Raw genomic sequence first — 14720 nt, 5'->3', positions numbered from 1 at the left:
CTGAGCTCAATGTGTGAAAAGGCCAGGACCCCTGCCACTGGAGAGAGGAGCTGGGCCCTGCGTGTTAAACTCTGACTACCCAAGATAACTCCCATCATCTGATAGAATGTTTGAGATGGAAAATCTTGATGCCCTGTTGATATTGTAATGAGATGGCACAGTGAACAATGACAAAAAGTCTTGCAATTAAATAGCACATTTTATGGATGAAGTATATTTTGTATTAAAATAGTGATGCAGAACTCTGTGCTCTCCTGACTGTAGCCCCAGGCATACATGGAGAAATAAACACCGACTGCTGCCAGAAAATGACCAGCTCAGTGTAAGGCAGCCTCCGGTGTGCCCAGTACTGCTGGACATACAGTAAAAGGGCCTCCCACTCCAAGGTCCAGGAAGCTCTGAAACCAGGTGCAGGCACAGTGAAGCCACTTTGGGGAAAGGCTAGTGTAAGACACTCCTGAACTGTTTGAAACCTGCAAAGGGGATGGAGGGGTGGGGGAAAGTGTTCACAATATTCTCAGTCTGCTTCATTCCAAAGTAAACATTGACAAGACCAGGAATAAAAGACACAAGACACACTGTAGGTTTTAAAAATGGCGAAGAACCTTTATACTGTAAACACTGACATCCTGACAGAAGGGGGGGGGGGGGGGGGTGATCAAGGGTCCAGAAAGAAGGCATCTAAAGGGGAGGAGGGCAGTGGGATCCATTCCCACAGACCTCAATCTCAGGGAGAACTGGAACAAAGGCTTGTCCCATGAATGATCCCACCGCCATCAGTAGTCTGTGCAAGGAATGCTGCTCTTGGGCAGGCTGGCACTGCTAGATGGAGATAGGAAAGGGCCACGCTTGCCTGGGCTTTGACATGCCTTGGCTTGGCCAGGAACACTAAAGGGGGCAGGGGTTTGGGGAGAGAGCAGGCCCCACTGAGGATGTGGCCTAAACATGGATGGTTACACCAATACACACATCAATCTCTGCTCCTCAATTATACATCCTGGATACAGTGCACAGGCCGATGGAGAAATCAAACAGCACACTTTGTTTTAAACTTGCAGGTTGGAGACACTTGGTGTTGGTTAGGTTTTTAATAAGATAAGGAAAGCAAGGGTTCACGCAGGTCACTACATCTGGTGGGAAGTGATTGGATTCTATCAGGGACTCTTCCTCTCGATCACCAGCGCCGCCTCATTTGTCCTTCTCTGTCAAAGCATTATTCTGTAAGAGAAGCATGGAGACTCACTGATTTAATCCCAGGACACTCACCGTTTACCGTATCTGTACAGAGCTGAGCTTCACTTGGACGTCAGAGACCCCTCGAGTCCCCCAGGCACAGCTCTCCATCTTTGGGCATCCCCACACAGAATCCCTGCCAGGGAGACCAAACAATGCAGAGGAGCCCCACCCCACAGAACCTCGCACAGACTGGGCCACCCAGTGAGGACCACACGACCCACACTCAGACAGACCCCTGCCCACACAGAGAACCCCGCCCACACATTCCAGAGGGATTCCCAAAGACCCAAACTGTAAAGAGCTCCTGGCCCAGAGACACCTCAGGGGCAGAAGGCTAGGGATCACTGCCTCCCTGACAACCGTATGAACAGACCCGAGATCCCCACACCACGCAGACCTCGACACACACACACCCCAGGCTCAGAAAGGCATGGATTCCTGGAAAACACTTCATTAGGTGTAATTTTGTAAATCAAGGTTGGGTGAAATCACAGGATTTAATTTAGTTATTTTTTTGTCACAAACTGTAAATTAAATGTTTGTTAATCAAGGAACTGCAGCTCAGGATAAGACGAGGTAAAGATCAGGGGAGGGCGGAAGGGTGGTCAGTGGGAGCAGGGAGCTGGTGGCGTTGGAGGAGAGGTAGGGACAGAGTCAGTGGGAAAGGTGGAGTGTGTTACATGGTATTCCCAGTAACTACCGAGGACTCTACCTTCTTGATGATGCGCTGAATCTCCTCCAGCATGGAGTTGAGATTCCTGGTGTTGTCCTGGAGACGCAGCTCATAGAAGATCTTCAGTTTCTCGGCCGCTTTGACCCGATCCTCCAGCTCACACGCCTGCTTCTGCATCTCCTCTATCTTGGAAGTCAAGGATTTGTTCACAGTGTCATTCGAGGACACTTTCCCCATTGCTTCAGCTACAGGAGAAAACAGTCCAAACACCATCAATCCTTGCCCAACACCACCCAGCCAGCCAGCCCCCTCCCCACACTGGACACTGCCTGGAACCCATCCCTTGACACTCCAGACATGCCCATAACCCGTCCTTCCAATGCCAGACACTGCCCATAACACCCAACACACTGGACACTGCCTGTACTCCATCCCTCTGTGTGCCGGACACTGCCTGCACTCTGACCCCTTCCCTCACCAAACACTGCCTGTCCCTCCCCACACCCCATCCCTCAACGCTCCAGACACTGCCTGTGGCAACAAGACACGGGAGGTCAGGAAGACTGTACGTTTATACATCTGGGATTGACTTTAATTTTTAAATCCCCTTTCTAGTCCCAAGCCCCAGCTCCCACCTGCCTGCACCCAACCTCCGTATCTTCACCCCATCCCACCGCAGCCACTCAATCCCTGCTCCTGCCCACCTTCACCCACAGACCCCCCAAGCCACAGTGCCCACCCAGCTGGGTCTCCATGGTCCGCAGCTTTATTTCCATGTCAGAACGGTTTCTCTCGTCTCGCTCCAGCTTCTGGATCAAGTTTCCAACGTTGACCATGTTGCCATTGTGCTCGACCAGGCTGCCGTCTCCAGACCGAGTCCTGGGCTTGCTCACTGTGACACTGGCGCTCGATGGCAGAAGGTGCTGGTTCCCTGAGAGAAGGTTGTAACAGAAGCCCCATTATAGCAACAGAAAGGCTTTGAGAGGTGGGAGGGTAAGGGGAGCAGAGGTAGGATGGGGGGTTGGTGGAGGGTGGTGAGGGAACCGAGTGGGAAGGAGGTTTGGGAATGAATTGGGAAAGGATGTCAGGAATTTTATTCAAAATGCTGGAATGCAGGGCTGCAATTGGACACAGGATTCTGCAATCTTTGAACCACAGCTCTCCAATGGACACGCTGGTGACCAGCTGCCTACAGGGAACATCCAGTAGACTGCGTGTGGTGTCTACTAATGTACAACATTGGCATCTCATGGTTGGAGATGACGCTGTGAGGGCCAGCAGTGGCTCCAAAATCTACGTTGATCAGTGGTAACAACAGCCCCCAGTCGCCAGTGCAACACTCCGAGTTACTGGCCCACACACACAGTCAGACTCACCAAGCACCATATCCTCTGTCACAAGACTCTTATCCTCCAGTTTTTCCAGGTCTCCTTCCCAGCCATCAGTCAGGGTCCGATACAAGCACATGTTTTGGGAGCACACTTTCCCCAACAGCTGCTTAATCTGTAACATAAAGGAAAATCCTTTATCAGCTGGGAGTGCTGTGAATGAACGCTCCTGTACTGATTACTTAGCAGGGCCACATTCTGGGAAATCCGACTGTCAAACATTTCCCCTTCCCTCCCCCACCAGGGAACCTTGGACTGATACAAGCCCCATCACAAACCGCTCTCTGTCCACTTACTCCGTGGTCTTTCACAACCTGATCTGATCCACATCCCACTGTGGGGATTACAGACAGATACGTGTCCCTTCACCCTATGGTGAGGTTTCACAACTGGGCAGAATCCCAGTGTGGCTGTAAAGAGTGCAATGAGATGCCGGGATGATGATGGATTGCATTAATTCAGAGACCCACCATCATAGTGGAAACACTATTCAAAATGGCCTTGTGTCCTGGAGGGGGTGATAAAGGCTTCTCCAATCCGAGTATGACATTACCCAGCTATAGCCCCGGATCAGAATCTGCCTGGAACATCGACATTTCACAACTTTGAGCTGCTACAGACTTGGTTGAATTTATTAAGTATGTGCTGACTTCCAAGGATGTGTGTAGTCGTGGAACCACTCCCAGTTATACAAACACAGTTCATTTTCAAAGTGGCGAAGGAGACAGCCACAGAACTGTAAGCAGGAGTGAGGGGGTGCAGGCGGCTGGGGGCAACAGTTGGAGACAGGACCAAGCCAGCACGGCTGGGGACAGTGATAGATGACGGAGCCCAGTGCAGCCTGCAGGAAGTCGTGCCTCGTGCCGAAGCAAGGGTACCTGAGCTCTAGTTATGTGCAGTCCCAAGGTGCTGAGGATCAGCTCCAGGTCCTTCTCCATCAGGTAGTTGCACAGATTGCGGTCGAAGTAAACGAAGGCAAGCAGCAGATCCTTGCGCAGAGACACCATCTGCGTGACATCCTTCTCCTGCTGCAGTTAAGAGAGAAATAAACAGTGGTTGCCATCCTGATGAGAACGCCAACACCCCAGCCCCACCACCCCGAGTGCTCTTACTGGAAGATTCCTCACTCTGCACCCTCAGTCACAGTTTCGTAGAGATACAGCATGGAAACAGGCCCTTCAGCCCACCGAGGCCCTGCCAACCATCAGGCACCCACTTATACTAACCATACACTAACTTCATTTTTGATTCTCCCCTAACTCCCGTCAATTCCTCCCAGATTCCACTACTCACCCACGCATTAGGAGGGGCGTAGGTGAATGGTAGAATCTGGAAGGAGTTGAAGGGAACATGGGGAGAATAAAAGTGGCCAATGAACTGCCAACCACATGTATGGGATGTGGAAGGAAACCCAACGTGGTCACAGGGAGGACATGCAAACTCCACACAGGCAACAGTGGAGGTCAGGATCGAACCAGGTCTCTGGGGCTGTGACCCTCCACCAACTCATGTTTACTTTTACTCCACCATCCCTCTAACCAGCTCCAGCACAGGCCGTGAACGGCTGCACCAGTCCGAGACAACAGGTCAGCTGTGCTCCCACTCAGAGCCAACCCCCACCCCCATCTGTGTTCTGATCTTGGTCATTCGTTCTGCCCTTCCCGACACTGCTGCACTGTGAACCAGCACCATCACCAGTGCGGTCTCCTAGAAGATCCCTACTTCTTCGCCCATCTGCTTCTTACCACATCAGACTTTCCTTACCGTTTCTTTAGCAGATGCACTCTCTGCCTCAGTGCTTTTCTCATTTGGCTTCTTATCACCAGTGTTGGAGATACCTGTAGCAAGCAAAACTGGACATTATCACAAACTCTTTGGGTGCAGGGGACACTGATACAATAGAGGGGAGGAGTGTGAGCAGATCGACTGGACAGGGTGTCAGGGCAGTTTAGACTGTGTGAACTATCCCACCAAACACTCCCAGGATAGGCAGAGCTTGGATTAAATAGAGAGAACAACTCCCTCTTCTCTGTTAAGTCCACATGCCCAGAACAGAAAAAGCATTGGCTCGGTACAGAGCACAGATGAGCAACAATGGTGGCCATCAAGGCAGAGGATAAGGAGGAAGTTGTGCTTAAACCAGACAGTATCCTGGGTGGCTCATACTTTTACATGAGCCTTTCTGGTATTGTTTTGGTCTGTAAGGGGCAAGTTATAGACAATACTACGGAACTGCAAGCTCAAATGTTGCCCTACGGTTTGGGGACAAACACCCACACACCACATTTTAGCTTGGCTCCAGTGGGTTGGGAGACCACCCAGCAGTAAATACAATGTGCTGTGGCATGTTTGGGTCATGTTTTCTCACCAAAATCCTCCTCGTTGTCTTCCAGGAACAGAACATCATCCATCTGCAGGAGGTTGTCATCATCAGCCTCAGCTTCCTTTCCTTTTGTTTCCTTGTCTTTAGCTTCTCCCTCTTCTGGCTGTGAACAGGAACAAGATGATGTTTAACTATCACACAATGCAACACATCCTAGCTTGTGCATTGATCATATAAGCAGATTCAAGTGACAGCCACATTCCTGGTAGAGCACTTTACTTGAAAATCTACTGAGAGACGGCATTCAAAAACTTTCCCTCCCAACCAGAAGCAGTCAAAGGGTTCACAGAGTATGTTAAATTAAAGTAATGGCAAGAACCAGAGGTAAAAGTTTATAGAATGATGCTGCCCAGGAAGGTTGTTCTACCACATGAAGGGGAAGTCTGCAGGGCCCAGGAGAAGTCGGTTCCTCTCCACTTCCTCTTTCCCCCCAGCCCTGCAGATTTGTCCCCTTCATGTATTTATCCAGTTTTTCTTTGCAAGTTCCTATTGAATCTTGTTCAGAGGTAAAAATTTAACACAGTGAGTTGTTAAGATCTGGAATATGTTGCCTGAAAGCATAAAAGGAACAAGATTCAATAGGAACTTACAAAGAAAAATGAGATAAATACATGAAGGGGACAAATCTGCAAGGCTGGGGGGAAAGAGGAAGTGGAGCAGGACCAAGTTCCCCAGGGCCCTGCAGACTTCTCCCCTTCACGTGGTACAACAACCTTCCTGGGCAGCATCATTTTATAGATCCTAATTTGGTTATAATCAAGGACAGAGGTTTGTAACGAATAAAAGGGAGTTGCCAGAAGTAATTAAACTAAACTTTAGAAAATTAAACTTCTGGCCCAACGAATCCACACCACCTATGTAAACCCACCCGTATGTCTTTGGAATGAGGGAGGAAACCCACAAAGACACGGGGAGAACGTACAAACTCCTTACAGGCAGCGGCGGGATCCTTTGCAAGTTTCATTGAGGATGTGTACTGGTGACTGGGTGGCACGGTGGCTCAGCTCCAAGTGCCGCCAATCTTGTCTGTGCAGAGTTTGCACGGGGAAAAGAGTTAACTTTCAGGTCAAAAGGTCCTTCTTCAACCTGAAACGTGAACTGTTTCTCTCTCCACAGATGCTGCCTGACCTGCTGAACACTCAGATATCCACCATCTGCTGTTTTTTTGATTTTCATAACAGTGGGAGGTGCTGTTCAATGGCACGAACTGTGGTGAAACAAACTGGAGTAAAAGTATGTGTGGGAAACCAAAGTCTCACAGGATTGAACAGAAATGGCAGGGAGATAATTTGGTTTAATCAGCAAGTTAATATTCCTTTATGAAAAGACTAACTTTCCTAAACCTTTGTTTAATCTTTGTCTTGACAGGAAATGCTACAGATTGAGTCTGTGGAAGACATACACATTATAGCCTTTACAAATCTGTTGCTTGCAGTGCGCATTAGCTGTTACAAATGAGTGCTCCTCCTCTCACATTCACCCTGTCAGCACTGCCGAGGAAGAGCATCAATGCCTACACAGTCAGTAAAAAAACGTATGCTATGACCCACCACAGCGAGTTCTCTGTACCTTAATCTTAAACACGGAATTTTACTTTTCAACAATTTTTATATTTAAATCCAGTTGTACACGGTACTAAAATAATTTAGAACATAGAACATTACTTCACAGTATAGGCTCTTCGACCCACGAGGTTGTACTGACCTTTTATTCTGCTCTAAGATCAATCTAACTGTTCACTCCCACATAGCCCTCCATTTTCTATCATCATGTGCCTAAGAGTCTCTTAAATGTCCCTAATGTATCTGCCTCTACCAGCACCCTTGGCAGCGCATTATCCACGCATCCACCACTTTGTAAAACAAAAACAACTTACCCCTGATATCCCCCCTGTACTTTCCTCCAATCACCTTAAAATTATGCCCTTTTGTGCAAGCCACTTCCGCCCCAGGAAAAAGTCTCTGGCTGTCCACTCGATCTACACCTCTTATCATCTTGTACACCCGTGTCAGGTCACCTCTCCTCCTTCCTTCGCTCCAAAGAGAAAAGCCCCAGCTCGCTCAACCTATTCTCATAAGACATGCTGTCCAATCCTGGTAAATCTCCTCTACACCTTTTCTAAAGCTTCCACATTCTTCCTATAGTGAGACTGAACTGAACACAGTATTCTAAGTGTGGTCCAACCAGGGTTTTAAAGAGCTACAACATTACCTCGCAGCTCTTGAACTCAACCACCGACTAATGAAGGCCACCACACCTTACACCTTTTTAACAACTCTATCAACTTGCATGGCAACTTTGAGGGGGTCTATGGACTTGGTCCCTAAGATTCTTCTGTTCCTCCATGCTGCTAAGAATCCAGCCATTAACCTTGTATTCTGCCTTCAAATTTGACCTTCCAAAGTGAATCACTTCACACTTTTCCGGGTTGAACTCCATCTGCCACTTCTCAGCCCAGCTTTGCACCCTATCAATGTCCCATTGTAACCCTCGATAACCTTCTACACAATCCACAACACCAACCTTTGTGTCATCTGCAAACTTACCAACCACCTTCCACTTCCTCATCCAAGTCATTTATAAAAATCACAAAGAGCAGGGGTCCCAGGACAGATCCCTGCGGAACACCACTGGTCACCGACCTCCAGGCGGAATATGCTCCATCTACAGCCATCCTCTGTCTTCTATGGGCAAGCCAATTCTGAATCCACATAGCCAATCTTCCCTGGATCCCATGCCTCCTGACCTTCTGAATGAGCCGATCATGGGGAACCTTATTAAATGCCTTACTAAAGTCCACATACACCACATCCACCGCTCTACCCTCATCAATGTGTTTTGTCACATCTTCAAAGAATTCAATCAGGCTCATGAGGCATGACCTGCCCCTTGCAAAACCATGCTGACTATCACTAATCAGCCTATGCTTCTCCAACTACCCATAAATCCTGTCCCTAAGAATCTTTTCCAATAATTTGCCCACCACTGGAGTAAGACTCACTGGCCTGTAATTCCCAGGGTTATCCCTACTCCCTTTCTTGAACAAAGGAATAATATTTGCCACCGCCCAATCATCTGATACTACTCTTGTGGCCAGTGAGGACGCAAATATCATCACTAAGGGCTCAGAAATCTCATCCCTTGCTTCCCGCAGAATCCTGGGACATATCCCGTCCGGCCCCAGGGACTTATCTATCCTAATGTTGTTCAAAAGTTCCAGAACATCCTCCTCCTTAACATTGACATGTTCCAGCTTATCCGCCTGGTGTACGCTGTCCTCACAAACATCAAGCTCTCTCTCACAAGTGAATACTGAAGCAAAGTATTCATTAAGGACCTCCCCTACCTCCTCCGACTCCAAGCACGTGTTTCCTCCTCTATCCCTAATCAGTCCTACCCTCACTCTAGTCGTCCTCTTGTTCTTCACGTACGAGTAGAACGCCTTGGGGTTTTCCTTAATCCTACTCGCCAAGGACTTCTCATGCCCCCTTCTAGCTCCAAGTCCATTCTTAAGCTCCTTCCTGGCTACCTTCTAACTCTCTAGAGCCCTGTGTGATCCTTGCTTCTTAAACCTTAAGCAAGCTTCTTTCTTCCTCTTCATTAGATATTCCACATCACTTGTCAACCACAGTTCCTTCACTCTACCATCCTTTTCCTGGGATAAACCTATCCAGAACCCCCTGCAAGTGATCTCTAAACAACCTCCACATTTCCATTGTGCATTTTCCCGAGTACATCTGCTCCCAATTTAAACTCCCAAGCTCCTGCATAGCATCATAATTTCCCCCTTCCCCAATTAAATTCTTTCCCATACCTTCTGCTCCTATCCCTCTCCAAGGGTAAATGTAAACCATTTTTCCAAAGAGGTTCAGGGGTACAAGTGGAATCTGTTACATAAATGTTAATGTGAATTTAGATGTGCAAGTTGTTTTGATTTTGCTGCATTTAGAGATAGAAGGTGAATGAACTTTATTGACCAAAATTGATTTGCTAAGCACTAATAAAAGCAAAAACACTCTCAAACAGAATCAAAACCAGCGACTGAAAAACTCACGCCCATTTATAAGCCAATTAACTTAATATCAGTAGTAGGATCAGTTCAATATCTTTAAAACTGAATTTAACAAATTCAAGATTGGAGAAAATAAATCAAAAGCATTTCTGGAAAGAAGCTATAGTTGACAAAGCTGTAGAAAACCTAAGATGATGAGGAGGTGAGGAAATCCAGTGGATGTGATTAATATGAATCTTCAGAAATGTCTTTGACAAGAAGCCACACAGGATATTGAAACAGATCAAGGGAAGGAACAAGACAGTGGAGTAAAAGCTGGTTATAAAGGAATTTCAAAGGATTATTTTGTACTAACCCCAAGGACCACTATTGCTTAGTGAAGTTAGAGGCATAATAAGGATTAAGAGGCAGAACAGCAATACGATGGATGGGCAATTCTAGAGTAATGTTAAATTATCTAGCCTCCCACTCAAAACAATTGCACCACATACTGGGGAATGATTCCATGGAACTGTACTCCAGCAAGAATCACTGCCTTCATGTGAGGAGAGGTGGCACAGTGCAGGAAGGAACTGCTGGTTTGCATGGTTGGGAGCAATCTCCTTACTATAGTCCCAGGACATCTGACAAATTGCACTGTTATGTGATGCACACTCACTTCTGAGCTGTAAGCAGGCTAATTTTCTACACCAACTAAAATAATTCATGACAAAGAATTTCCGAAGATTCCCATCCAGAGACTAACCTTGAAATACAGCAACTATCACTGGGTTCAGGGATTGACAGTAAAATTTTGTTAATCTAACACATTTCGGTGTAGCTGGAATACACGATTTTCTGGATTACTGAGTGTTATTCAAAGGAGAAGGGGAATATTACCCCAGAAAATTTTAAAGGCTGCACTTGATTCACCCCGGGCAGGGGAAGAGATTGCTGCAGCTCTGGCTGGGAGTTTTAAATCTTCACTGACCAGAAGTGAGGTACCAGATGACTGGAGGACAGCAATTGTCATCCCCCTTTTCAAAAAGGGCAGCATGGAAAAGCCTGTGAATTACAGGTTGTGAGCCCAACATCTGTAGTAGGAAATCACTGGAAACAATTGTGAGAGACAGGATCAATGATAACTCAAAGGCAGGGACTGATCAGAAATGGCCAGCATGGCTTTGTCAAGGGCAGATCCCGCCTGACCAATCCGATTTTTCTTGAGGTAACCAAGTGTATTGATGAGGGCAGTGCAGTAGATGTGGTTTACATGGACTTCAGTAAGGCCTTCAACAAGGTCCCATATAGGAAACCGGTCAAAAGGTTAGGGCCCATGGGATCTAGGGCAAAGTTGGCAAATTGGATCCAAAATTGACTTGGCAACAGGAGAGAGAGGGTAAGGGTAGAGGCTCGTTTTTGTGATTGGATGCCTGTGACCTGTGGTGTCCCACAGGGATCAGTGTTGGAACGTGGAACGTGTGCTGATTGTAATACACATGAATGATTTGGGTGTGGAAGTGATCAATAACATTGCAGGTGATACAAGGATTGGTGGAGTTGTTGACTGTGTGGCTGGTTAGCATGATATCGATGTGTTGGTGAAACGGGCTGAGAAATGGCAGATGGAATTCAATCCAGAATTGTGAGCTACAGTATTTTGGGAATACGAATGAAACTAGGACATAATGAATGGTAGGGCCCTGGGGAATATTGAGAAATAGAGGGACCTTGGTGTGCAAGTCTAAAGACCCTTGAAGGTGGCAGCACCAACAGATAACATGCTCAAGAATCAGGGACCTCTCCCATCCCCAACATCCCACTCACAGGCCTCTGCTCGGACTAGCCCCACTTTTCCCCTCACCTCAGCACTCACTTTGCTCTCGGTCCTTTACTCCCCCCATCCTCTCCTCTCGTCAATGTCTCTCGTACACCAAACCCAAATAATGACCAGGCATCTCGCAGCTCAACTTACCCCCAGCTCTAAACTCAATCTCCCAGACACACAGCTCACGGCCCAGCTTCCCCACCGGCCATACCTTTGTCAGTTCCCATTCCCAGTTTTCATCCTCCTCCATTGCAGTGGCTTTAGCCAGGGTATCGCTCGGCTCCTTCACCTCCTCCACGTCCTTCATCTCTTCTGTGTTCTCCACCTCCTCTCCTTCAGTCTTCGGCTCTTTAGCCTTTTCCTCCTGCTCCATCTCCTGATCCTTCGGTTCCTGCTCCTGACTGGCAGGTGCTGCCTTCGGTTTCTCAGGCTCCTCTGGTTTCTTCTCTGGGAATGCAAGCAGGGCCTTGTAGATGGCGTAACCGAAGTCCCTCTGCATCATCTCACTGAACAGCTCTGCAAGCCACAAAACCTGAAAGCAAAATAGAATCTATTCACAAAACTAAATCATTACCCAACAGCATGGTACAAAGAACTAAGTGACAAATGCATAAAACGTTCCAGTGTAGGGACTGCACAGGATAATCTGAGCACTCTCTCAGGAACGTTCTCCCTGCCGTTCACACTGCACGGAGGAACTTCCTGTTGGGGCTGCACCATCAGAACGTCCACTTCTTCAGCCTCGTCTACCATTTGGACATGGTGGAGAGAGAGGTCCCCACTGAACATCTCTCTATGTGGAAGTCTCCTCCACTCGCGCAGAGATCAGGAGTGTGAGGAAGTGCAACTCATAGACCCTTCATGTATTCAAGGGAGGCTACAGCCACTTGACGCTGGGGTGGACAATGATGGACAGAGTATTCCTATACAACTGATGTTTAAGCAGGGTCACAGACTCCCAGGCTGCCTGTTACTTCTGTGGCCTGAACAGGTCCATGATCCATGTATATATGGAATGCAAGAGGCTGTAGCCTCTCTTGAACACAGAAAGGGTCAATGGATTGCACTTCAGCCTCACATTCCTGATCTCTGGACACCTGGTGCACAGGGCGAGATTGTCAACCTTGCTCCTGGACTTGACCAGGCAGTAGACTGCCCAGGGGTCCATCAGTGCTGAGTGCCTGACCCCCTTCTGAGGTTATGTTTGTGTCATGGTGGCCCCAGGGACAGCATGCTGTACCCACTAGCCCACTGGAGGTCTCCGAGGACAGGTGGCACTGCTGGGTCTGGAGTGCACCCTGGATGCTTAGAACAGTATTTTTATTGATGTTTTAATGAAGTTATTATAAAAGAACCACTACCAAAATCGAAGCAGCAGCTGGGAGATAAATGCCAAAGGAAGTTAGATGTAGAGTAACACTCCCTCTACGCTGCACCATTAACTTGACCCAGGGCAGCTGAAGCCCAGCCTAAGCTCCAGTGTCAACACAAGACATGGAAACAACTTTGCTACACAAAGGTGCTGTTATATTCCGGACGAGATGACAATCTATCGACGAGTACCTCGAAGGAGTGGCCCTTGGAATCAATGCGGTAGCTCCTCAGATTACTCAGTGACAGCACAGCACACCCGAAGTTGCCCCCCATGGCGGAGGTGTTGGGACGTACAATCACTGCAGGCTCGGCTGGGAGAGGGCAACGAAGCTCTTCCTTTGGCGCAACAGGGGTATCTTCAGGCTGCTTCTCCTCTGCATCCTGTGTGGAATACAACAGTCAAACAAATTAGCAAAGCACAAAGGCAGAGGTAGATGGACTCTTTATAAGAGCAGTGCGTTAAAGGTTACTGGGGATAGACAGAAATGTAGAGTTGAGGTTACCTTCAGATTAGCCATGACCTTACTGAATGGTGGAGGGGATTAGGGGGAGCGGCCTGCTCTTGGTCTAAATTTGTGTGATCCATTTAAGTGATAATGAAATCAACAGTTCACAGAAACCCAGGAGTGCAAAAAGTCAGTGAACAAGCCCATTACAGATGCAGAAGCAAATGGAATTAAGATGCACATCAGCCTGTTGCTAAGAGAACTTCGGGTAAGAGTTTAAAGCAGTCCGTCCATTGTTTTCCAGTGCAAATGTGGGCATTGCAACTGGAGAGAACTTGGCATGGGTTGGTGGCTGGGGGGGGGGAGGGAGAGGAGAGGAGAGGAGGGAAGGAAGGAAAGGTGGTGAAGAGGTGGGGAACTGGGGAGGAATAACAGACAGATAGGTAAGAGGTTGACATTAAGAGTAAAGGAAGCTACCTTGGGAATAGATGCCAGTATAAGCCAGGAGCACCCAGCCAAGATTATAGAGCTCTTCAGTGGTAACACTGAAGTCTTGGTCAGTCATCCATTCAGAACCACCCCCATCACTGCCCTTCCACCACAACCCAACCATCAGGTAGCATCCTCCAGCTTACATCCAGAAGGCCTATGCCTGTCTCCACACTATCTTGTGCCCACAGAACACCCAACACTCCCTGTGCCAACTGTGGTTTTGCCAAAGAATGTAATCTGGCAAAAGTCAAGTATTTTCAGTTTTTAAAAACTTGTACAAATGCATCAGCCTTAATGTCCCATAAAGATTGTTACAGTTAGCACCTCTCATTATCTTATGTTGCCCCAGTTACATCACTGATGAATATTCTAATATGCATCTGCAAACAAGTGTGCAGGGCAGTAGTCTCTGTACCATATCCCCATTTTGGAAGCTGCATCCTTAGGAGCACAATGTATACTCAACATTATAAAATAAATTGGGAATGGTTTTATAGTAACAGACTTCCAAAGCAGGTCTTTGGGGCATTTCATCCATTATAATCACTTACAAACAAAAACAAATTCAAGTCCCAAGTACAGTCTAACACTGAACGACGTCATCTGGCCCCATGGACTGCCACCAGCTCTTTAGAAGAGCTATCCAGTTAGTCCCACTCCCCTGACCACCATTTCTCCATCAGAACCCTTCATGATTTGAACATCTCTTCTCAATATCTTCCTACGGTTCTCTGCTTCAAGGAGAAAATCCCAGTTTCTCCATTCCAACCATATTAACCAAGTCTCATCTCTGGACCACTTTGCCAAATCTGCTCTGAACCCTCCAAGGCCTTGCCATCCTTCCTGCATTTGATGTCGATGAGCCTACCCAAGAATTTTTAAAGCTTTGGTTGACATGGTTTTTTTCCC

General features: G+C 47.6%; 1 protein-coding gene across 3 annotated transcripts in view; it reads right to left on the bottom strand.

The window, feature by feature from the left end:
• Positions 1–581: 581 nt before the first annotated feature.
• The window catches only part of LOC127584434 (cell division cycle and apoptosis regulator protein 1-like), a 37718-nt gene continuing 23579 nt past the window's right edge, over positions 582–14720 (bottom strand). For 2 of the 3 annotated variants that reach the window (XM_052041246.1, XM_052041244.1), the window contains 9 exons: positions 13063–13254; positions 11711–12031; positions 5666–5783; positions 5062–5135; positions 4176–4325; positions 3286–3412; positions 2649–2840; positions 1949–2154; positions 582–1218 (listed from right to left, as the gene is read on the bottom strand). In XM_052041246.1, coding sequence (XP_051897206.1) covers positions 1189–1218; positions 1949–2154; positions 2649–2840; positions 3286–3412; positions 4176–4325; positions 5062–5135; positions 5666–5783; positions 11711–12031; positions 13063–13254 — 1410 coding nt within the window. In that variant the 3' untranslated portion in view covers positions 582–1188. The remainder of the gene's footprint in view (positions 1219–1948; positions 2155–2648; positions 2841–3285; positions 3413–4175; positions 4326–5061; positions 5136–5665; positions 5784–11710; positions 12032–13062; positions 13255–14720) is intronic. The other variant, XM_052041245.1, reaches the window with a different exon arrangement.

This window comes from Pristis pectinata, chromosome 29 (assembly GCF_009764475.1).
Source record: "Pristis pectinata isolate sPriPec2 chromosome 29, sPriPec2.1.pri, whole genome shotgun sequence".
Lineage (NCBI taxonomy): Eukaryota > Metazoa > Chordata > Chondrichthyes > Rhinopristiformes > Pristidae > Pristis > Pristis pectinata.
The sequence above is the reverse complement of the archived record's forward strand: the minus strand, read 5'-3'. Positions and strand labels throughout refer to the sequence as shown.